The sequence below is a fragment of the Daucus carota genome, chromosome 9 (assembly GCF_001625215.2).
Source record: "Daucus carota subsp. sativus chromosome 9, DH1 v3.0, whole genome shotgun sequence".
NCBI classification, from domain to species: domain Eukaryota; kingdom Viridiplantae; phylum Streptophyta; class Magnoliopsida; order Apiales; family Apiaceae; genus Daucus; species Daucus carota.
The window spans coordinates 12,746,372-12,771,984 of record NC_030389.2 but is presented as its reverse complement, the minus strand read 5'-3'; the positions used below and the strand labels follow the sequence as shown (position 1 = coordinate 12,771,984).

Sequence of the window (25,613 nt, the reverse complement as noted above, 5' to 3'; positions counted from 1 at the left end):
TACATCGATAAATCCATTAGAATCCCATGAAGGCGGTTAGTTCATAATCGAACTAATCGACATCATAGGTTCTAATGAAAACATGATAAATAAAATACGAGAATTAAGTGGAATAAAAATGCTTGAATTAATAATAAAGATCACAACGTTACAGAATTGATGTTCACGATCTCGCTCGAAACTGTCACTTCCTTGCGAAGAACGATCTACTACAATTCACTAATGTGCTTGATTACAAAAGAAAACTAACTATGATATTGTTCCGATATCTCTCTAAAACTACTTGGAGGCTAGGGTTTTACACATGAGAATTTAAAATACATTGACCAAGTCAACCGGGCCTCGACCGCTGCGAAAATCCATCAGAAAAGCTTCAAAAATCGGCCCGGGACACTTCTTCTGGGCGCGGCCGCGCTAAACTAGCGCAGGCGCGCTAGTGGGGGCAGTAGCTAGCGCGGGCGCGCTAGAAGTTAGCGCGGGCGCGCTACTGTCTGCCACTGACAGCCAATTTCTTCGTTTTTTAGCTCGTTCTCGCGTGCATGCCCTTCCTCGCTCTAGTACCACTTCCGTAGGTGATCACGGTTGCATTTAGCACATGCAACAAGCCCTTTAAACCCCTAGATAGCTCTAGTGGACGAGTGTGCTCTCGTGAGGGTTTGTAGAAGATGTACCCACAAAATCCCAAGTCGTGATGAATCCACAATTCTCTATTCTTGCAAATAATGCACCAAAAACAACCTAAATTGATAGAAAATCACTTCATCACCTCAACTCGTGACCTGCACAGAAAAACACTAAAAACACATCAAAAGACACTAAACACTTAAGTACAACCCGCCAATTTAAGTGGAAATGAAGGCCTATAAGTGAGTATAAATACCACTTATCACTCACATCTTAAATTTAATTGTTAAAGATGGATTGAGTATATTTGATGGATCAATTAGTAAGGTGAGAAGTGTCGTTAAGTATGTGAGACAATCTCCCGCTCGAGAGATGATGTTTATGGAATGTGCAAAATATGAGAGAATTGAGACTAAAAGATCTTTAATTCTTGACGTGGATACTAGATGGAATTCCACCTATCAAATGCTAGAAGTGGCGGAGAAATATGAAAGAGCATTTGATATGTATGATACACAAGATCCTAGGTATAAAAAACATCTCAAGTCGGGCAATGTTGATGGAAGGCCTACAAGTCAAGATTGGGTTACCATTAGGAAATTTGCATTGTTCTTGAAAATTTTTTATGATCTAACTTGCAAGATTTCGAGAACTCTTTATGTTACTTCTAATATTTTTGTTAGATATAATTGATGATTACTAATGTTCTTAAAGTTTGTTTTAGAACAGGAATCATCAGAGTTTAAGCTAGAAGCTGATCAGAGTTTAGTAAAGTCTGACAGAGTTTGATAAAGTCTGATCAGAGTTTACATAGTCAAGACTCGACAGAGTTTACACGTGGAAAGAGCTCAGAAGCGGATATACTTCAAGGAAGGATAGAAGCAGAGGAGTGATTTGCTGACTATGGAAACTAAACAGAAAACTGGAAGCAATCTTTAATTGATAGAATACATAGCTGATTTATAGGATATCAGATTAGAGATTGATTATGTAACTGTGTCTATATAAACACAGATTAGGGTTACTCTATATGAGTAGAGTTATCGAGTATATTGTAAAGAACCCTAGCAGCTCTTAGTGATACATTATAAATCACTGAGAGAGTTTTTGTAACTATTAAAGCTTTGTGAATATAAGAGTTTATTGCTTTCGATCTCTTATATTGTCTTACTGTGTTACAGATTGTGATCACTATATCATCTTATATAGTGAAAATATAGGACCTAACAATTTTTTTGCATGAGAAATATGCCGTTCATGCCATCTTGAATGAATGGACATATGGTGTTGATGATCAAATGGTTAGTATTGGATGGGAGATGTTGGCGAAGTTTAACAAGTATTGGGGTGATCCAACCAAAATGAACAATCTTTTATTCATTGCGGTGGTATTTGATCGAAGGCACAAGTTACAATTTGTGGTGTATATGCTAAAGCACATGTATGGAGAAGAGGTAGGGGGAATGATTAGAAAGTCTTTGAAAGAAACATTGTATAAAATGTTTAATGAGTACAAATCTAAAATGTCTAAGAACAACGAAGGAGATGGGGCTAGAGAGAAAAGAAGAGATGACAACATTGGCCAAGTGCATCCATCTCAATTGTTGAGGATGCAATTTGAGAAAGATATTGGAATGATTTCAAGTGATGGGAGTGCATCGGATTTGGAAGAATATTTGAGTGAAAAACCAAAGACATTTGTGGATTCCGATGGGTTTGATATTTTAGAGTGGTGGAAAAACAATTCGGCAAGATTTCTCGTTTTATCTCAAATGGCTCGGGATGTTTTAGCTTTTCCAATATCCACGGTAGCTTCGGAATCGGCATTTAGCACGGGTGGTAGAGTTCTTAATGATTTTAGGAGTTCTCTAACACCTAAAATGTTTGAAGCACTTATATGTGCTCAAGATTGGATGAGACACGCCGTAAAAGCTATAAGTGTTGAAGTGGATCCCGAGGAAATGAAACAACTTGATGAAGGTAAAATTTATGATTTCTAGATACTAATATTCTGATATTCTGCATTAATTTTTATATTATGATATTTATAGAGATTAATGATGTTTTTTTCATGTTTAGCACTAGAGAAAATGAATGTTGATGCAAGTTCAACAGCGGTATCAACCACTGGAGCAAGTCAGGCAACTTAAATGGTACATTTTCTGCCTCTGTCACTCTGTGCAAGAATTTCATAACTATTGTATAGTGTATACTGCTGTGTCTGTGTGTTATATAACTAATGTCTACTGCCTCTCTGTGTCTGTACTTATTGTTAGTATTAGGGCTGTGTAGAGACCTCTCTGCTTTATAATGTTTGATATTGCTCAATTGCTGGCATTTTCTTTATAATCCTGTAATGTAATCCATGTATGTTGGGAGGTTTAGCTACAAATCTTGCTGATAACTTTCATATAGCAATGAATGGTTTTATTACTGTTTTTAGTTTTATGTTCATTTAGGCTACTGCAATTTGCTTTGTTTTTGTTTGGATTTTGGGTTGGTCAGTAGAATTTGTATTATACATTAACATATATGGTTCAACATGCATTAAAATGTAATTCTGATTTAGAGAAAACTATATATAACATCAATGTCCATTGGCAAGTCAGTCACATACAGAGTGAGGACTGAGGAGCACACTGGTGCAAAACAGTAGCAAAACATCCCCCTTCTTCCAGGGAATGGCAACACTTTCCTCATCAAGAATTTTCAAGCAGTCGTAAATAATATGTGCTGGCAATGAACTTCTTATTATTCAGTGACAGTTGAATGATTGTTTGTCTTAAATGATTGTTTTTTCTGCCTCATTAATTTTTCATATTTAAGTGTTTTTGGCCTGTGTTTTCATCAACGAGCTGTGTCTAGAATTCATCAGAATTCAATGTATTTTAGTTGATAACATAACAGAAATTCTTTCGTAGCAATTCAGTGCTTGTTTTTTATTCCAATGCAGCCTTCTCCGACCTCCTTTGTCAAGTTGGCAAAGCAACTTAGCATTTTAGCAAGGAGAGCATCTGGAGTCTGGACTGGAGCTTTGAAGTTGGAGACTTGGATATTTGCATTGGCCTGTCATTCTGTCAACAAATTTAAAAATTTTATTTCTATATTTAAATGCAACTTCTGGTGGATGAATGTTTATTGAATGTTTTTGGATTGTTAAGTTTCTGGATTGTTAGTTTGCAACTCGTGAGTCGTGATAAACTTAAATTCTGAATATTTTTCTGCAATGCAAGCTGTTTTTATTAAATTTCGGTTTAAAATTTCGGTTTTCGGTAAAAACCGAAAATAAAAGTTCGGTTCGGTTAATAACCGAATAATTTTCGATTCAGTTTTCGGTAGGGTTTTTTACAATAATTCAGTTTCGGTTAACCGGAGAAAATTTCGATTTCGGTTTCGGTTAACCAAATGCACAGCCCTAGTTAAAGCTGTAACAATAGAGTTTGTAAAAATTGAATTAAGTGTTGTGCCACAAAACTCATTGGGATAGTAGAAAAAAATGGATGTTGGTCCAAAAGAACATCTAGCAAATGATGACCAACATCAGAAAGGGGCTCTTCCATGATTTTTAAAGATGGTGAATCATCATGTGTAGTGTGAATTAACTCCACATTCGTAGAAGTAGTAGGGCATAGTATTTGGGGAAATTCGATTGGGAAGGTTATATGAGTTGAGAGTAGGGATTGTGGCTTAAAATTTGTTAGAGCCTCATAAATCTGACTTCAAGATGACACATACACAAAATATGAGATTTTGGCCTGTGTTCTGTGTTATTTTTTTGTTGTATCGGGTTTCACCCTTCAACTTTCATGTTGTGAAGAATGTTTCAGGCTGAGTATCCCTCTCCCTCTTTTTTTGTGTCCTTGGCTAGAGACTCTTTTCAATAGTGACATCCTTAAGGGAGGATGCCACCAGAGATGTGTTAATTTCCATATTAACATTTGTAATCCTTTGAGAGATTGCAGAGCAGCTTGGATAGGATCAACTCACCTTTCATTTCCTGTTCTTGGGGCTTTTTTGATGTTCACCCCTTCCCTCACCCTTACTAGCCCGCTCCACACTCTCCTCGGGTTTGTGTTTCTTTGATTTTTAAAAAAAATATTTTTTGAAAAACACCTGAGGTTCGCTTCTTTGACTTGGATTCGGACTTCGGTGGAGCCACTTGGGTAGGATGTTGTGGGACATTGCTAGTGTTGGGTTTCGGGGCATAAAACACAGCGGAAACAATATTTAATTCGTAGTTCGGATCTATACCTTGAGAAGCTTTACGTATTCTGAAAGATGGAGGTCCGGAAAATGCAATCACCACGCAGCCCTTGATCCAAGGTCTGCGTCGCTAAATAGTCCACACGAACTCCTGATCGTCCAATGATCACCGGAGCCGGTACTAACCGAAAACAAGCCTTCAATCTCTCTCTCTCTCTCTAGAATCTCTTGATGTAGAGCTTCTAGGGTTTTCCAAAAACGATTTTGAAACACCTAACCCTAATATCAAACATCATTATGTATATATATGGGGGGAGAGATATGGGCCTAACCCTAATCGGTTTTGGGCTTCTCAAAACCCAATCCGATTTTGGTTTTTGTATTCAATTCGAAATTCTATTTATTTAATTAAGACCGGCTCAATTAAACAATTTATTTCGAACTTCATCATTTAATTTAAATTCGAAATTTAAATTAAAACTCCTTTAAAACGTGTTAAGTGTGTGACCCTTTAGGTTAGTATTATGTTGGCAATAATTTTAATATCCATAATAAAATTATAAACAATGAGCGGCATCTAGTAATACATCATTGCTACCCAAGTAATAATAATAATTGATGATCCAATTAAACCTTTCGTGAATAATGTACAATGTAATATAATCCCTATAACCTTATATTATAGATCAAACTCGAGGCATTGTGTCATCCTCTTTAACGTTTAATCCAGATTTCCTTGATCAATGAGTAGACTATTAAACAAAGTAATATTTAAGCACGACCATGCATTTTATAGTCTCTCTCCATCAAGAGGCCAATAATATCACTCCTAAAATATGAAGGGTAAAATCTTATATCTATCAATCATATTTATCATACGATTCATAACATACCCATTTTCCACCTGTATCATCACCTGGATAAAGGTAACTTTGAGTGTAATCAAAGTATGTTAATTCTTGAATAGAAATATAATGATTTCAAGTTAGAGGATGATTGCATTATTATCACATTGAGAATGTTTAATGACACTTATTTACATGTAAAATCTCACGGTGGGTCATTCCAGTGCCATGTATCTATACATGCACTTATGTTCTTGACTTTAGTATCACCATACCTATGACCAATGAGATGTGGTCTTCAGTCAACAAACATACTAGTCTTTGTGCATTATTATGATCCTTAAATAATAATACCCGACTAGGGAAATATAGGAATGAGATACTATTCATATAATCTCATTTTTAAGTCACATACTTAAAGATATATAACACGTATCAGAATTCCAAGTACATTTATTATGCTTTCAATTTATTACAAAGTGAATGAAGACATAATAAATATTTATTCAATAATCAATTGAACATAATCCATAACTGTTTATAATGAAACATTATAGTATTGTCTCTAGGACACCAATACTAACAATCTCCCAATTGTACTAGAGTCAATCTCTAATGTATCTAATACCCATAGAACTAGTATGATCTTCATGCTTCTGCTACGACAAAGCCTTGGTCAGTGGATCTGCAATGTTGTAATTTGTATGCACTTTACATATATGTATATCCCCTCGAGTATTAATCTCTCGGAGAAGATGGTATCGTCTGAGTATATGCTTAGTTAGGGAATGTGATCATGGTTCCTTAGCCTGCGAAATGGCTCCATTTTTGTCACAATACAAATCTATCGGATCTGCTACTGGAGGAACCACATCAAGTCTTGTAAGAAATTTCCGAACCCAAACAGCCTCCTTGGCTACTTCACAAGTAGCTACATACTCAACCTCCATTTTAGAATCGGCAATCGTCTCTTGCTTTGAACTTTTCCAACTAACAACACCTCCATTTAGACAAAACACAAACCTAGACTGTGAAATTGAGTCATCTTTGTTTGTCTAGAAACTAGCATCGGTGTAACCTATTACAACTAGCTTTTCTTCTCCTCCATATACCAAGAATTGATCTTTAGTCCTCTCCAGGTACTGAATATTCTTGACTGCCGTCCAGTGACCTTTAGCTGGATTAGACTGGTATCCACTCATCATGCACAAGCATACGAGACATCAGGACGATTACATATCATTGCATACATTATAGAACCAATTGTCGAGGCATATGGAACTTTACTCATACAGTCTCTATCATCCAGTGATTTATGACTGTTTTCTTTCGAGATCGATATCCCATGAGATATTGGGACGTATCCCCTTTTTTCCTCTTTTATCCCAAATCGATGCAATACCTTCTCAATGTATGTACTCTGACTTAGCCTGATCAGTCTTCTTGGTCTATTTCTATATATCCTGATCCCTAATATATAGGTTGCATCGCCTAAGTCTTTCATTGAGAAATTTTTACTCAACCAAGTCTTAAGAGCCTGTAGAGAAGGTATGTCATTCTCCATTAGTAATATGTCATCCACATATAATGCTAGGAATGCCACATGGCTCCCACAAACCTTCTTGTAAACACAAGGCTCATCTTCATTTCGAATAAAGCCAAACTCTTTGACTATTTCATCAAAACGAATATTCCATCTCATTGAGGCTTGCTTTAATCCGTATATAGATCGACGCAACTTACAAACCATATTAGGAAATCTCAGATCGACAAAACCTTCAGGTTGTGTCATATACACATCCTCTTCTAGGCTTTCATTCCAGAAAGCGGTTTTGACATCCATATGCCAGATTTCATAGTCATAGTAAGCAGCTATAGCAAGCAAAATCGTGATGGATTTGACCATAGCAACTAGTGATAAGGTTTCATCATAGTCAATACCATGAATTTGTTTGAAACCTTTTGCAACTAGTCGTGCCTTATAGGTCTGAACATTTCCATCCACGTCGGTTTTCTTCTTGAAAACCCATTTACACCCAATAGGTTTAACTCCCTCGGGTAAATCAACCAAAGTCCATACTTGGTTTTCATACATGGAACCCATTTCATATTACATGGCATCCAACCATCTCTTGGAATCAGGAGTGTTCATAGCATCTTTTTAGGTTAGAGGCTCATCATTATCCATAAGCATCACATCACCAAGTTGAGTCAAGAGAAAACCATAATATCTCTCTGGCTCATGGCGAACCCTACTAGATCTACGAATAACCTGTGTTTCTGTAATAGGATTACTCTCAATATTTCGATGTACATCCTGCTCAGGTTCCTGCTCTGGTTCAATGTTATCTGCATGACCCATCATTGATCTCACCATGTCCAACAAGGTACGATTCCTCCCCTCGGAAACTCCATTCCATTGTGGTGTTCCAGGAGGAGTGAGTTGTGATTCAATAGCACACTCTTTTAAGAAATTCTAAATTCTAGGCTTAAGTATTCACCTCCACGATCTGATCATAGAGGCTTAATACTTTTGGTAGTTTGCTTTTCTACATCAGCTTCGTACTCTTTGAACTTTTCAAAAGAGTCAGATTTGTTCTTCATAAGATACACATATCCATATCTACTGAAATCATCAGTAAATGTTATGTTATAAAGTAGTAAAAGCCACCTCTTGCCATAGTACGCATAGGACCACATACATCACTATGTATTAGTTTCAATCTCTCAGTGGCCCATTCAACTTGTCTAAAAGCTGCTTTAGTCATTTTTCCAATTAGACATGGTTCGAATGCTTCGTATGATTCCAAATCAAAATTATCCAAGTATCCATCCTTATATAACTTGAAGATGCGTTTCTCATTTATATGGCCTAAACGACAGTGCCAGAGGTATGTTTTATTTGATTCATCATTTTTTAGACGTTTGTTATTCACATTATAAATGGGAGTATCCAAATCAAGAACATATAAACCGTTAAATAAACGTGCAACCCCATAGGTAGCATTATTCAAAGAAAAGGAACAACTTGAAAAAGCCAAACCTTTCTTGTCCAAACAAGAAACTGAAATAATGTTTCTACAAATTGTAGGCACATAAAAACAAGTCTCAAGTTCTAAAATTAGCCCAGTGGGCAACGATAAATGATAAGTCCCTAAGACTAAAGCAGCAACTTTTGCTCCAATGCCAACTCGTAGGTCGACTTCTCCCTTTGCCAATGTCCTACTTCCTTGTAGTTTCTGCACATTTATACAAATGTGAGAACCACATCCTGTATGTAATACCCAGGATGTTGAAGTAGACAAATTGACTTCTATAACATAAATACATGAATCAAAAGCGGCAGTAGCAGCCATCTTCTTCTTCAGATCCTCCAAATAAGCATGACAGTTCCTCTTTCAATGACCTAGTTTCTTGCAATAGTGACAATCACCATCCTTTTGAACACCACCTTTCGGCTTCAAGGTCTTATTCGGACCAAGTTTAGGATTGGCATTAGATTTAGATCCCATCTTATTCTTGCCTTTCCACTTACCCTTTCCTTTGGCCTTCCCCTTATTCACCATCAATATGGGAGTGGGGACACCTTCTGAATGTTGGTCTCAGCAGTTTTCAACATTACCAACAACTCGGTGGGGTTCTTATTAATCTCATTCATATTGTAATTTATCACAAACTAAGAATAGTTGTTGTTTAGAGTTTGCAAGATCAGATCAATCTGGTGCTCCGGACCAATTGGGGCACCCAATTTGTCAAGATAATCAATATACCCTATCACTCAATTAAGACGCCAATAATATCACTCCTAAAATACGAGGGTTAAATCCTATATATCTATATGTGTGTGTGTGTGTCTATATATATATATATATATATATATATATATATATATATATATATATAACATTGCTCAAAGAAGAACACTCTTAAAAGAAGAACAAAGAAGAACACTTTAGAATCCAATATAATCCAATATAGAATCTCATCTAAAACTTGAAATAAACTCTAATTTTAAGCTAATTAAACTTTTATTATGAATAATAATATTATCTACCATGTTTAACAATAAATATGGATTAAAAATAACATGATTCTATGTAATATTAATCGTGCAAAACACATATATGATTCCATTCTAGATTCTGCTCTGGATTCTATAAAATTTCATATTAATAATTTGGATGAGTTTGGATTTTAGATTTTATATATTGAGTTTAATTGGTGTTTAACTATGTAATTATGATCTTAACAAATTATTTTTTGTGAAAAACAAGGTGTTATGATAGTGTTCAGTGATGTTCTCTTTTTAAGGTGTCCGGCCAGTTGCATTCACTTCAAATGGACCATCCAAACATCAGCCACACCCAATTGTAATCTTATCTTTCTGTATCACAATACCACCACAAGACATCTCCTCGCTCCATCCAAAACTACTCCCTCCGTCCCCCGTGGTTGTTTGCGTTCACTGTTTGCACGCATTTTGAGGCTCCTATAAAATATAGTTGTAGAACTTTTTTCTTAAATTTTTTTTTTTTTGAATAAAAGTTTAAGTATCAGATTTTTATTCAGAGAAAAAAAATTAAAAAATATATTATGGGACTATACTTTAAATGAGTGTGGAAAAACGTGTCGAAAAGTGACGTAAAGAAATGAGGGGGACAGAGGGAGTACCTTTTATCAACACCCCTGAATCCCCCTTTCTGAGCTGTATTATCTCCACCCAGCACTGTGAACATTTTTTCCACCAACGGCAGTTATATAATCACATTTATCACAAACCCCTGCACACTCTCTCTTCCCTCTTTCAACCTATCTCTCTGCATCCGCCACAACATTAGTTATGACTACCTGGACGGCTACTATCACTTTAATCCTCCTTTCATTCAATTCTCAAACCCCCGTTAAAATCTATTTACCACCCCTGTTTCTTGACATTCGGCCATCTTCTTTTTCATCCCTTCATTACATCTACCAACAACTATACCCTGATGACCTTCACAACCTCCGTCACTGGTGTGATTATACAACTTCTACGCACTGCAGCCTAACCTCAAACCCCAACTACAGCCTGAATCACAATAAACTGGCCGGATTCTGGCCAGCTTTCTCGCCAACACCTTGTACACCACCTTATTTCACAACACACCACCAGCCCTGCTCAACCTCATTCAACCACCATTCCCGTTGCCGACTAATTCCAACCTGTAAACCAACCACCACAACATTATTCCCCTTTAAGTAGTGCTGCTACTTCAGCCACTAACACAATCACCACTGAGCTAATTCACTGTCGCTGCTTCGCTCAAACTCAAACACACCCCCACCTGCTGCCGTTTACAACACCAACTATCACCCATCTTCTTCCCTTTCAACAAAAACCAGCCACTATCATTCTGTCTCCCTTTCCCATGGCTGCATACTGACGTCGACGACGAGGCCGCCGTGGCGTCTGAACTCCAGCCACCTGATAGAGCCGCCACTGCATCAGTACCCTTCGATCGATACTCAATAGACCCCAACAATTCGATCGGAAACACACATATATACATATGCACAGAGACATACAGATGTCAATCACACAAACCCACCTAAATCATCTTCCTCTGCCAGAATCAATCCTTGCCGCTGCTTGACATCCAACAGCCCCTCGACCTACTCGACCACTTCACCCGCCTCTCCTCGATTTTTCCGATGGACACCCCCTCTGAGTCATCACCATCGACTCTACTCCGACTAGAACTAGACATACCTAGGCACATATGAACAGAGTTGCACGTAATTAACCGGAGAAATCGAGGATAGCACCTCCGATTTTGCTACGCTGCAATTTGCCGCAAAACCCTAAGTCCCCTTTTCTATCTTCACCGCCTCTCTTGTTTTTAAGAACAGCTGGTTTCAGATTTTTATTGCAACTGGATGTATACACGCTGCACACACGTAGCTGCTAGTTCCTATTTTAAAAGAAAGGAATTACACTCTTAATTTCTGATAAAAATCTAATTTAAGCAATAAAACAAAATTAGAGCCTCAAAAATATTTTCCAAATTTAAACTAAAATACCCAAAAATCCAAATTTTCTAAATCAAGTAAATCCCGAAAAGTTTTACTTTTAAATACTTAATTTAAATTGTCCAATATAATTTTTTTAAAGTGCAAATAATTAAAATAATTATCTGCAAGGCTTATAAATATTTTTAAATCCGATAAAACATAAAAATACCAAAATTGAAATATTTGATGATTTTAATTGGACAACATTTGTAATATAAACAAACACGGATTTTGTTTTTGAAATCAAAAGACAAATTTTGATTTATCAAATACAACAAAATAAATCAAATTGTAAACTACCCATTTAGACATAAATTAAACAACTAAAATTGCTAATTTACACATACCACAACTAAATTAAATAATCACATAATTGCAACAACTCACAAAAATTGTTTTTAAAAATCTAACAAATTGGAATAAAATATAAAATTGTATTTCCATTCTTTTAGAAAATTAATAACAACTAATAAATAATTATAAAATTTTCGAGTCGTCACACTCTAGCTAACAACATATATAACATCTATAAAAATTAAAGAGGTGATGGCATCAAAATTACAAATTTTTTCGAAAAAGATCTTAATGAAAGCATCACAAAGAAAACTCCATTATTACTTAGGCCTAATCTGACAATTTTGCCTAGTGTGTGGTAGGAAGTGCATCCTATAGAATTAAGCATGACAACTAATTGTGCATCTCTGGGTAAATATCTGCATGTGTCTTCATGCAACTTAAGACATGCAATTATAACATCAAAATTAATTACATATGAATTCTTTTTAAGAATAAAGAAAGGGTATTGTTACCACCATCAAAGACGAAGGTGGTCCATATTTCTTCAATTATCTCCCAGTACAAAGTGAGAGCTTCCGGCATGGCATATGAGAGTTTGCAATTCTTGAAGAAGTTCGTCATGTTATGGTGTTAGGTAGGGGTGAGCAAAAAACCGAAATATAACCAAAACCGAACCAAAACCGATAAAAACCGAGGTTAACCGAACCATATATAACCGAACCAAAATTAAAACCTAAAATCCGAACCGTTCATGTGGTTTGGTTTTGATTTTGGAATATAACCGAACCATAATTAACCGAACCAGACCGTATATTAAATATAAAAATATTATATATATATATATATATATATAAATTTGTACAAAAATACCAAAGTTTTTTAGGTATTTAATAGAATGTAAATTTATTAAGATTAGTAGCAGAATGATAACAAAAAATCAAATATATATATACTGCTGAGTGAAAGTTAGTCAATTAGTCATTTAGTCTTACATCTCACTGTTAAAAGCTTGGTGAGGACGTTAGATAAAGTCTTAATATTTGTTGGCTCTTTCTGAACCATATATCTTCTAACCAACCATTTTCTATCAGTCCACAAGTTACCCAAATTAATTAATCCATTAGTCAACTGCACTACCTTTCGAACAAATCAAAAATACAAAGCTCTATATCGATTAAGAATGTCCGGAGGTGAAAAGAGGATAAAAATTGTTGTTGAAGGATCAAGTGAAAAGAAGGTATGTCACTGTCTTGTATATATACATATGTATCCCTTGTTTGTTGTAATATTGTAGTGATCAATTTATTGCATAGATTTTGATTATGTATATACCTTGATTATTTCCGGTTCTAACAAAATATACAAATTTCAGAGTTATGTGAACTTGGAGGATGATGAAAAGATGGATGATGCCATTAAGGAAAACAAATGTGATGATTTGAAAGCTAAAAAATTTAACTTCACCAGTATGGGAGTATTTTAAAATTATAAAAGAAAGTGAAGCTGGTTTTGAGAAGGCTAAATGCAACCTGTGCAATGCGATAATTGGATGCAACACTACAAGGAATGGTACATCTGCAATGCTCAGTCACTTGCGAAAGGTATGCCCTAATTCAAAACTCCGAACTAATCTTGATAAAAAGCAAAAGTCACTGCAATTTGAGAAAATATCCAAGGAAGACGTGAAAGAGGGTGATAAATCTCATGCCCTTAGAGCTCATTCGTTTAATCAAGAAAGGTTAAGGAAGAAACTTGCCATGATGTGTATTAAAGATAATCAACCTTTTAAGATTGTTGAACATGAAGGGTTTAAAGAATTATTGAATGAGGCCGAACCAAAATTCAAGGTACCAAGTAGATGGATGGTTGCAAGAGATTGCCTAAAAATATATAAGGATGAACAAGTGAAACTAAAAAAATTCTTGATTTCACAAAGAATCTCTTTCACGACCGATACTTGGACATCTATCCAAAACATTAATTATGTGTGCCTCACGGCTCATTGGATTAATGATGAGTGGAAGCTTTGTAAAAGAATCTTAAATTTTTGCCAAATTGGGAGTCATAAAGGGGTTGCAATTGGAAAATTGTTGGTTGATTTGTTCACAAGATGGGGGATAGATCGCATCTTTACCATCACATTAGACAATGCATCTTCTAATGACTTTGCAATCATAAAAAAATTTCTTAGAGGTCCGGAAGCTATACTAGAGAACAAGTATTTACATATGAGATGTTGGGCCCATATATTGAACATGGTGGTGAAAGATGGATTAGCGGAACAACATGAGTCCATTGCTAGAATGTGAAATGCCGTGAGATATGTTAGGTCTTCACCGGCAAGACTTCAAAAGTTTCGAGGATGTATGGAAAGGGAGAAGATAAAATGTGATAAAATGGTGTCTCTTGATGTTGATACTAGGTGGAATTCAACTTATATTATGTTGGAAGATGCGGCAAATTATGAAGGTGCTTTTTAGAATAATTATTGAAGATTCCGATTATGAAGCCTTCTTTAAAGTTGACAAAGTTGATTCCATTGAGGTGTTGGGTGAGAAGAGTAAAAAGAAGAAGAAGAAATTGGTTGAAGGTGCTCCACTCTATGTTGATTTTGCTAACGTGAAATGTTTTATTCAATTCTTGAAAATCTTTTATGACGTAACAATGATATTATCGGGTTCCAGTTATTATACTTCAAATGTCTTTTTTGTTGAGCTTGTAAAAGTTCAAGAGGCTATCATGAAATTATGTTCAAGTGAAGATGTTTTAATGAGAGACATGGCCATGAGGATGAAGGACAAATACGACAATTATTGGGATAACATGAATAATACAAATTTTTTGTTGTATGTGTCGGTTGTGTTGGATCCTCGATATAAAATGAGCTATGTAGAATTTTGTTTTGGTAAAATTCATGGGAGAGGATCAACTGGAAGCTTTATGATGAGTGAAAAAGTGATAGATACATTACAAGAACTTTTTGATCATTACAAAAAGTTATTGGGATACGTTGATTCTTGTTCTAATCCGGATGCAAATCAACGACATGATACATGGGAAGAAGATTACGAGAAGTACATGGAAGATAGGAGTCAAGGCGAGATAGGAAAATCGGAGCTTGATGTATACTTGGCAGATGATAGAGAAAGAAAGAGCGAAGGATTTGATTTACTAGGATGGTGGAAAAAATATTCTGTAAGATTTCCAATACTTTCTAATATTGCTAGGCATGTGCTTGGCATGCATGTTGCTTCGGTGGCTTCGGAGGCAACTTTTAGCACCGGTGGCAGAACTATTGATGCATATCGTAGCTCACTTTCACCTAAGACAGCTAAAGCCTTAGTTTGCTGTCAGGATTGGCTATTGCTGACCTTAGGGAGGAGCCAGAAGATTATTTAAAGTTGGACAAACTTGAAAATGGTAATTTTAATTTCTAATTCAAATTCTGGAAATCATGTAATTTCTGAGTACTTATACTTGTTGATCTTTATATTGCCGATGAGCTGAATGTCCTAGGAAAATCATTTGATCAGTGTACAATTGACGACTAGATTATAGCCAGTGAAGTGGATTCCGGTGTCTTGACAGTGAAGTTTTTGGTGCCTGTGACAGAGGCTAGTTATTAGTTTTACCATTATGGTATTGTAGTGTATATAATCCATAGTCTAGTTTCCGACAAATCCCACATTGTAATCTATCTAGGCAGGAAGATCAGTTTTTGAAATAGTGAAGCTTTTGTGTGACTGCAGGATAGATTTAAGTACTAACGTGGCAGTATATGTATTTTGATTTGTGTTTTGACTATGTTAAACTCTATATCAACTTAAGTTATTCAGAATGTGCGTTACTGCAGTATACAATATTTTGAATTATAAGTTTACTGTCCGGAACTCATGTAATTTCTGAGTACTTGTACTTGTTGATCTTTATATTGCCGATGAGTTGAATGTCCTAGGAAAATCATTTGATCAGTGTACAATTGACGACTAGATTATAGCCAGTGAAGTGGATTCTGGTGTCTGGACAGTGAAGTTTTTGGTGCCTGTGACAGAGGCTAGTTATTAGTTTTACCATTATGGTATTGTAGTGTATATAATCCGTAGTCTAGTTTCCGACAAATCCCACTTTGTAATCTATCTAGGCAGGAAGGTCAGTTTTTGAAACAGTGAAGCTTTTGTGTGACCGCAGGATAGATTTAAGTACTAACGTGGCAGTATATGTATTTTGATTTGTGTTTTGACTATGTTAAACTCTATATCAACTTAAGTTATTCAGAATGTGCGTTACTGCAGTATACATTATATTGAATTATAAGTTTACTGTCCGGAACTTTTGCATTTCTTGATTTGTCTGATATAATTGTTTATCATATGGGCTACTGTCTACTAAAAGTCTTTCATGCAGATGGTCTTTTTGCGGGCATTCTCAGCAAAAGTAAGTATTCTGGTTTACTATGTTAGTTTTTGTTTTATTTAGTTTAGTAATTTGAATTATTTAGACAGAGGTTTCCCTTCCCCCTCTGAAGAAAACATTATGTGAATTCGTTCTCAATTCTGAGCTTATTTCGTTAAGGTGTTCTGAACTTACCTGTTCTTAACTTCTTTTTTCCTTTTGATACAGGGAGTTGCTTTTGTAATTGTTTTCTTCATCTCTACTGTTTTCCTTGAGGTATAATCACATCTGTTTATTTATTTACAGTTTTCATAGCTAGTGCCCAGCCTGCAATGTTTGGTTGTGCGGGAGGCTATAATTTCTTATTGCAGGCATAAATATGTATGGCTTTGCTAATTTTTGAGTGATGCAGTTATGCATTGGTGTTCTATTCCACTTATTCAAGTTTGGTTTAATGGGAATGATGTTACAGGTATTTTATTATACATGTAAATTAATCCAGTTACAGCTTTTGCATATAATTACACTAGGTGTAGCATGCATTGTTAATATTGAATTAATTTATCTGAGAGGGTTCTTTGGCTTCATGGTTTGGCCCTCAAACACACTCTTAGAACTTGGAAGAACATAAAAATATGCCAGCTTGTATTTTAAACTTAAAATAAGCATCGATGTTATTGTCCAAGCCTGCTGTCATGTTCTCTAATTTTAAATATTACTTTGTTATTTTAATTATGCTTGAGTAGAGGAGGTTGATTGTTAGCTTTCTAGCTATGAAGAATTTGAATCCAATGTTCACATTCTCGTATCACCTAATGGCTAACGAGTTGTTGAACATGTGAAGAAAATCTCAGAAGTCAGAACCAATGCTTCGAAAAATGCAGCTTTCCAATTACCTGGTTTTTAACTGAAATCGAACCATTTTAAACCGAACCGAGAAATCTCAAACCGAAACCGAACCAACGGTTGGGTTGTAGTTACGGTTTTCAATTTTAAAAACCGAGGTTTTATGGTTATGGTTGCGGTTCCAGCCTAAAACCGAGCCAAACCGAACCACGCTCACCCCTAGTATTAGGGGCTAAAATTGATGTGTTCACCAGTGCCACGAAATTGTTCTTTTCATATGTGAACTCATTTTCCGACATGAACTTCTCTACTAGTGCCATGAGAGCTTTTGGAAGATGAATTTGAAGAAGATTTGTGCTTTGAGAGAGAAAGATTCTTGAGAGTTTTGAGAGTAAGATAAAAGCGAAACTGAGCTGTTGATAAATTCCTTTATACATACTTTAAAATTGCACACATTAATTCCATTCGATTTAAAACAAATTTCCTTATTAGCTGAAATAAAATAATCGTTACACAGATAAATGACAAATTAATTACCTTTACATCTCCATAGAAATGCACACACGTTTGTATGGGGGGGGCGAGAGAGAGAGAGAGAGAGAAGTAATCAACGGCTAATATTGAAAGAGGTTATGACAACAAAAAAGACTTATAACTTTTTAGAATTCTGGTTATCCATTGGGAAGTGAGCTTTCAATGGATGGCATATGGACAATTATTCGTTGATTTAATTACATCACATTCTTTCAATAGATGAGCTAAGACATAATCCGTTGACATAAAAAAAGAATTCCAGTTATGTGCTTAAACTTTCAATGGATGAGGATATCCATTCTGACCTATTCAAAAACTAACTCAGGGTTACAAACACATTTTTAGTGGCATTAAAGCTAGCAGAAACCTCAATGAATCATGGAAAATTTAGCATACGTAGCTCATTTACCAACATATGAATGTTGATTCATCAGTTGGCTTAGTAAAGATATCTGCAAGTTGGTTGTTGTTCACTTTGAACAAAGTGAAACTCAATTGTACCTTCCATACGATCAGGGGCGGAACCAGCCCATGGCTGGGGTGGGCTGTAGCCCGGCCCAAAAAAAATTTTTATAAAATTTTTATACTAATATTCTGGCCCAATTCAGATGCAGCCCGGGTAGCCCAAACTTGTAAAACCTAGCCACAGTCCAAAGCTATGCACCAAACCAACGTTACAGACTTACAGCGTATACACAGACATTGTTTTTTGACTCGCCGTTGCTTTCTCCGCGCTCCACCGCTCCGCTCCCTCGCCGACCGCCGACGCTCCGCCGCCGTGCTCCGTCGCCGCTCTACTGCATCTTGAGCAAGTTGCTCCGCATTCCACAGGACCACAAATCCACAATGTAAAATGCTTATTCCTCAATTAATTTGATTTATAATTTATAATTTTTATAATTAAAAATCTGAAAAACTAATTCAATTTATATGTTTTATGTGCTTTTTAAGTATACTGTATAGTTTATGTAGATTATAGAAGTCGTTTTGTTTTGTATAATTTAAATCAGAACTTCAGAAGTCAACTATGCCGTAGTTCATTTTGAAAAAACAGAGCAATTTTAGATTATAGCTTATCAAATATTAATTGGATAATGCGGACGATTCTGACTATTTGCTGCTACTTCTGTTTTTGTTTTAGCAAATAGCAAGCATATTACTGTGAAATTTTCAGAGCTCGCATAGTCGCAACTTGAGTTTTACAAGGTTGATGTTATTAGGCATGAGAAGTTTCAGAATTTGTCGACTCTCACTGATTTATGTCTTCAGCTAGTTGACACAAGTAAGTCGGAACATTACAGTATGATCTACAGGTTGATCTGTCTTGTGTTGACTCTCCCGGTTTCTACAGCTACCACGGTGGGAGCATTTTCAGCTATGAAACTAGTTAAGACCATTCTTCAAAATAAAATGGAAGATGAGTATTTGAGAGATACTATGGTTCTCAACATTGAAAGAGAGTATGCTGAAGAGATCGATCCTGAGGGAGTAATCGACGAATTCTATTCTAAAAAATATCGACGAGTTCAACTTAAATAATGTGAGTAAACTTGTTTTTTTTTTAAATTTAAAACCAGAAATTGATTACATTTGTTTCATTCAATAAACTGATTGTATATTATATTGTTTGTATGTGTTGTTTGACAGGAATGGAGTCACTTTTCTGCCTTGACTAGACAGCTTTACTCGCTTTTGCATTGTTGAGGTTTGTTTTTCTTTAGTTTTTTCGCATTGTTTAGTTTTATTTAGTGCTTGTACTTGATAGTTTCTTCACGAATATATTTGTGTATGACTTTGCAAAAAAAATTATGTTATCCATAAGTATTGGGTGGTGAATTTTTTTACTGTCTCTTTCGCGTAGCCCAGGCGGAACCTAAATCCTGGTTTCGCCCCTGCATACGATAGTCTCTAATGAAGTGGTACTTGATATCTATGTGCTTTGTTCTGGAATGCTAGACTAGATTTTCTATAGTTGCAATAACACTTGTGTTATCACAGAAAATTAAAATACTATTTACCTTTAAGCCATAATCAAGTAATTAATTTCTTATCCAAAGAATCTGAGCACAACAACTTTCAGCTGCTATGTATTCAGCATCAGCTATAAAGGTTGAAAGTTGAAACTGAATGTTGTTTCTTGCTAAACTATGACCCCAACCTGTTTTCAAGAAATTAACATGATCCAAATGTGCTTTTTATGTCAATTTCATATCCTAAAAAAATCTGTATCTGAATAGCCAATTAGGTCCAAACAGAATCTTTAAAACTAATTCCAAGATTTGGGATGCTGTTGAGATATCTGAAGATTCTCCTAATGGAAATTAGATAAGATTCCTTAGGATCAGCTTGGAGTCTATCAAATAAACATGTGGTGAACATAATATTAGGTCTAGATGTCAAATATAAGAGGATTCCAACAATGCCTCTATAACTTAAAATGTCTACTGATTTCTCCGATTTGTTCATTTCAAGTTTACTGATAGTGGCCATGGGAGTTTTTTCAATTTTTTAATCTCTTAAATCAAATTTCTTCAAAAGATAATAAATGTAATTGGTTTGATTAATGAAAGTACCATCTTTCACTTGTTTAACTTGCAAGCTAATGAAATACGTGAGCTCTCCCATCATACTCATCTCATTTTAATTTTGCATCAGTTTACCAAACTTTTTGCAGAGTCTGTCATCTGTAGACCTAAAATTATGTCATTCACATATATTTGAACTAAAATAAAGAACCATTAACATTTATGTTGAATAGATTTTTATCGACAATACCTCTAATGAAATAAAAGAAATTGAGATAAGGTGTCATACTAGGGCCTTGGTGCTTATCTTAGACCATATATTGCTTTTATTAAATACTCCCTCTGTTCCTTTAGTTTTTTACGTTCACTGTTTGCACGCATTTTGAGGCTCCTATGAAGTATAGTTCCTTAACTTTTTTTCTAAATTTTTCTTTTTTTGAATAAAAGTTTAAACATCAAACTTTTATTCAGGGAATAAGAAAATTTAAAGTATATTATGGAACTATACTTTAAATGAGTCTTAAAAAGCGTGCCAAATAGTAATGCAAAGAAATGAGGGGGACAGAGGGAGTAGTAAACATACTCTGAAAAATTTGGATCTTCAAAACCTGAAGGTTGACTTACATATATCTCTTCTTCCAGTTCGCCATTTAAAAAGGCACTTTTGACATCCATGTTAGGTTCGGAAGCGATTGTAGAAGGGGAGTTGAATACAATCATCACAAAATAATCGCGGAATAAATATGATTTGAATATAACTTGTTAATCAGATTTTAATTATTAATATAACAATGTTTGAAGTCGTTATATAATTAAATTGGTTTAGTTTTAATGTCCACTAATGTTCGTAGAATAAATTTGACATGGTGTATTCTATATTAGTGATTAAAACAACCGAGTGATCAGAGCACTGAAAAATATGGATATAACAATAGCAAGTTACAAACAACTTGAAAGCTTAACAATGCTTTGAAATTAAAGTGAATGAACACTTTAGAATGAAGAATGGTGGCCATATATATATAGGCAAAACCATTGAACTAACAAGACAACTAAAGATAAGACAACTAAAAGCAAGACATGACAAAGCTAAGCAAGGTATGACAATCTAGTAGCTTTGTCATGACAAAACAAGAAAGGGTAAGACAACATAAAGCAAGGTATGACAACTTTAGTCCTAGTTATGACAAAGTAAAGAAGGGAAAGACAAACCAAAGCAAGGTAGGACAATTGGAGACAAGGCAAGGCAATTGTATCCATTCGAATGGACAAGGAAGCCTTGCCTTGGGCTCCATTCGAATGGTGCATGTGAAAAGAACATGCTTGACTTGGTCTAGAAGTGTATTAGCTTGTATTTGCCAAGAAAAGAGTTGTCTTGAACATGTGCTTTATGAACAAGATAGGACAAAGCTTTGGCTTTCGAAGCGAAGCTCTTGGTTCTCAGAAGAGTAGATTCAAGAACCATCTGATTGACACCATACTTAGCAAGATGTCGATGATTCAAGTAGAAGGTTCCAAACTTGTTCTCATGAATGAACTTTACACAGTATGGGTTCCTGATGACTTGAGGGCTATTATGAATAGCATAATCTATAAGTCTGTCACGAAGAAGTTCATTCAAATTCGAACTGCGTCGGTTCTTGTTTCGAGCCACCCAGATATCAGTAAGAGATAAAAACTTGAACAAATCAACTGAAACTCCTAATGTCCCGTTCCTTTGAGTAGAAATGATAATCTCCCAAAGATCGAGGAGATTCCTGACGCCAACAGTTATATAATCCGATTCAAAAGAAAGGGCACGCATAAACATATCCTCATTAGGGTTTACCTCTCTTAGATCAAATAAGAATGATTTGAACTTTCTATCTTCAAAAGGTTCCCGTTTGAGGTCCAGAGAAGATCCTCCTTGCGATGTCCCAGCTTTCACCAACTTTCCGAACAAAATAAATTGTTTATAATTTGAAATATGTGTATTGTATCGTTTTGTTACTAAACGTACACACTTTAAAAGTTTGCTCTTCTAATTAAAATAATATACACCATTTATAAATTGAACTATATATGTATCATTACAATATGAGAATAATATCTTAGGATCCTTATTTTATTTCATTACAATCATTAAATTTTCAAAATGATTCATTTGTTTTTTTTACATTTCAAATTTAAAAACAAGATACAGTATTTTTTTTTTTTGAAAAAAGAAAATAATTCAATAATGAAAAGCCCTATGGCATCTACATATATAATGGAAATTGAACAAACGCATAATCATATCGCTGTTGAATCCTTCCTTCCTCGGTAGGCAACTAGACGATTTTTTGAAGATATGTACATGTTGTAATACTCTCAATACTGTTTTAAGCAATCGACCATAAATGCATCACCATACAAACCTTTATCACTAAATCAGCACCATAAAAATCCTGCAGATCTATAATCCCGAACATGGTGAACACACAAAAACCAAACTCTCACAAAGAGAGACCAAATAAAACCCAAATAAATTGGGAACTTTTTAAAGAAAACAAGAGATTAATTAATAGTAGTAATATAAGAAGACAAGATTGGGGCTTTCCACCGGTGAAAGCCGATGGAAGCCCCTGGGATAGTAGAGACGGGTACTTCAAGGAGAGAATTTTAGACAAGATACAATGATTAGTAGATATTTTAACAATTAATGTTTATATTTACTCATTCACATGCATTTTAATTATAAATTATTTTCTTGGCAAAAAATTAAATAAATTATATTCGATTCTTGAGACGAGATTTATTAGTAAAAGATCAATATTATTTAATATCTCATAAAATATTTTGAATTTAAAAATAAAAATATAAAAATTATAAAAAACAAATTTAACAAAGATATAGGAGTATCCCTAATACCCTGAACCCATCCGGCTGACAATCACAAGTCACAAACACTAATCACGGTCGCTTATAGCTACAACTAGGGTTTATAGCCGCTAGTCGCTGGTGACTGGTTACACGAACACGATCCACGATTCCGGTCCATGATTCCCACGAGTCATAGATTTTGCTGTTAAGTCCATGTGTCAATCCTTATCACTCGATCTAATTTCATGTTTTGTAATTGCCGAGTTTAGTCCAAGTTCATCAAGTTGGGCGTGTTTTGTTAATCACTGAGTCGCTGGGTTTTAATTTACAGATTGGATTTATGCGTTTGTGCCTTAAGAATCTATGTTGTTGCATGTTTTAATTGGATTTTGATTTCGTCGAGTAATGTTTTTGAAGAACATGACATGATTTAGTTTGTATGTGTTGGTAGCTAATCGAGCATGTTGATTCCGTTTGCTGGGTTTGTTCTTGATGAAGAATTGTGTTTGTTAGTGTTCAAGCTGCTGTGGTTAGTTTCAGTTTAACTTGTGCATTTTCGATTTTTGGTTTTCAGGTATTTGATCCAAAGTTTTTCAGGTTTCGGGTATACCCGAACCCAATCCAAAATCCATCGGATCGGGTTCGGGTATTCATTTTCGGGTATTTTTTTTTCGGATTGGGTTCGGGTATGTATAAAAATTTTGGGTTTGGATATGGATTTAGCCATACCCGACCTGATCCAACCTGATTGTCATCCTTAATCTTCTCCTTTATTTTCAAATTTAAGAGGATTATGGAATCTTTCATCAATTAAACCTTCTATTTTCTTATCATCAAAAACCACATGAACGGATTCCATCACTATGTTGATTCTAAAATTATAGACTCAATAGGCTTTTTCATTAGAGTTCCCAACAAATATAGCTTCATCTGCCTTTGTCTCAATTTTTCCTAGATATTCTCCTTGGTTTCCCAGCACATAGTTTATGGATCAAAATCGAGGGGTGAGCTTCGTGCTTTTTTACTAATCTCATGAGTCAGAACTCAGACGGGTCCTCACGAGGTGCTTACGTATCTTCAGCAGGTTGAAGAATCAAGTCAAAAAACGTAGTTCTAGTTTGGAGGGGTAGAGCCCTTTATATAGATGTCTCAGGGTTAGAGACTGATTAGAATTAGGATCCCTGGTGTTAGAGTCCTAGTAGATTTAGGTATTTGAGTCAGAGATAGGATAGGACTGATCCCTGATACTTATCTTGAGCTGCTGGAGGTTATATAGGACTCTAGATAGTTATCCACGAAATTTAGAGTTCTTGTAGGACTCTCAGAGTCCTGGACTCATCAGTCAGACTCCTAATAGGACTAGGATTCGAGTTCTGGGCCCTGGCCGGGCTGGGGGCTCGAGCCTTGAGATTGGGCAACCCACGTTTCCCAAACGTGGATGCCCAACGGGCTTTTTACAACCTCAATCTGCTAGTTACGAATTTTGGCTGTTAAACCCAGAATCCGGGCCTCATACTTAGACTTTTAATCAGACTCGGGCTCAAAATAACCCAATAATTTTTAGGGCCAATTTCAGACCCATATCATTTGCCCCCCAACTTTGGATAAGTTTCGTAGAAAATTTTCTAAAGTTTTAGAGCATTATAGACTACTTCTCGAGCCTATTCTGAGTAAAGTCAGCCACCTGGGCCGATTCTAGACTTTCCCCAGTCGATCCGAGGCATTTTGGGGTACATCAAGTGTTCTGGGGCGTTTTTTGAGCGTTTTCCGGGATCTTCCCGGGCGCTCTAGGGCGCTCGACCTCGCCCAGGTCGATTTAGGGCGCATTGGGCGCCCAGGTCGACGTTGGCGCGCACCTCAGGCGCACCACGGGTGCTCATGGGCGCTCGACCTTGCCCAGGTCGATTTAGGGCGCATTGGGCGCCCAGGTCGACACTCGCGCGCACCGTGGGCGCACCTCGGGCCTTCATGGGAGCTCGACCTCGCCCAGGTCGATTTAGGGCGCTCAGGGCGTCTGGGTCGACTCTGGGGCGTACCTCGGGCGCTCATGGGCGCTCACGGGCGTTGTGTGTTTTTTGACACCCAAGTTGATTGTCGACCTCACCCAGGTCGATTTAGAGCGTTTTGGATGCCCAGGTCGACCCTGGTGCGACCCTCAAGCGCTCCTTGGGCGATCTTTGGGCTCGTGGGGCGCTCATAGAGCGCTTCTCGGGCGCTTCTCGGGCGCTCTCGAGCGTTGGGTGTTTTTTAACGCCCAAGTCAATTCTCGACCTCACCCAGGTCGATTTAGGGCGTTTTGGGTGCCCAGTCGACGCTGGTGAGGTCCTCAGGCGCACCTCGGGCGCTCTTGGCGCTCCTGGGGCGCTAATGGGGCGCTCCCAGGGCGCTCTAGAGCTTTGGGTGTTTTTTAACGCCCAAGTCAATTGTCGACCTCACCCAGGTCGATTTAGGGCGT

At 36.3% G+C, this 25,613-nt stretch overlaps 1 protein-coding gene and 1 long non-coding RNA gene across 2 annotated transcripts; both read left to right on the top strand.

Moving 5' to 3' along the window:
- The first annotated feature begins 996 nt into the window (after positions 1-996).
- Positions 997-2,774, top strand: LOC135149422 (zinc finger BED domain-containing protein RICESLEEPER 2-like). The gene is made up of 3 exons (XM_064085140.1): positions 997-1,209; positions 1,845-2,604; positions 2,704-2,774. The coding sequence occupies exons 1-3, from the start codon at positions 997-999 to the stop codon at positions 2,772-2,774; spliced, it is 1,044 nt and encodes a 347-aa protein (XP_063941210.1).
- Positions 2,775-18,985: 16,211 nt separating this feature from the next.
- LOC135149317 (uncharacterized) lies at positions 18,986-19,636 on the top strand. Its single transcript, XR_010287722.1, has 2 exons — positions 18,986-19,332; positions 19,440-19,636. It is a non-coding gene; the product is annotated as an uncharacterized LOC135149317 (long non-coding RNA).
- The last annotated feature ends 5,977 nt before the right edge of the window (positions 19,637-25,613 follow it).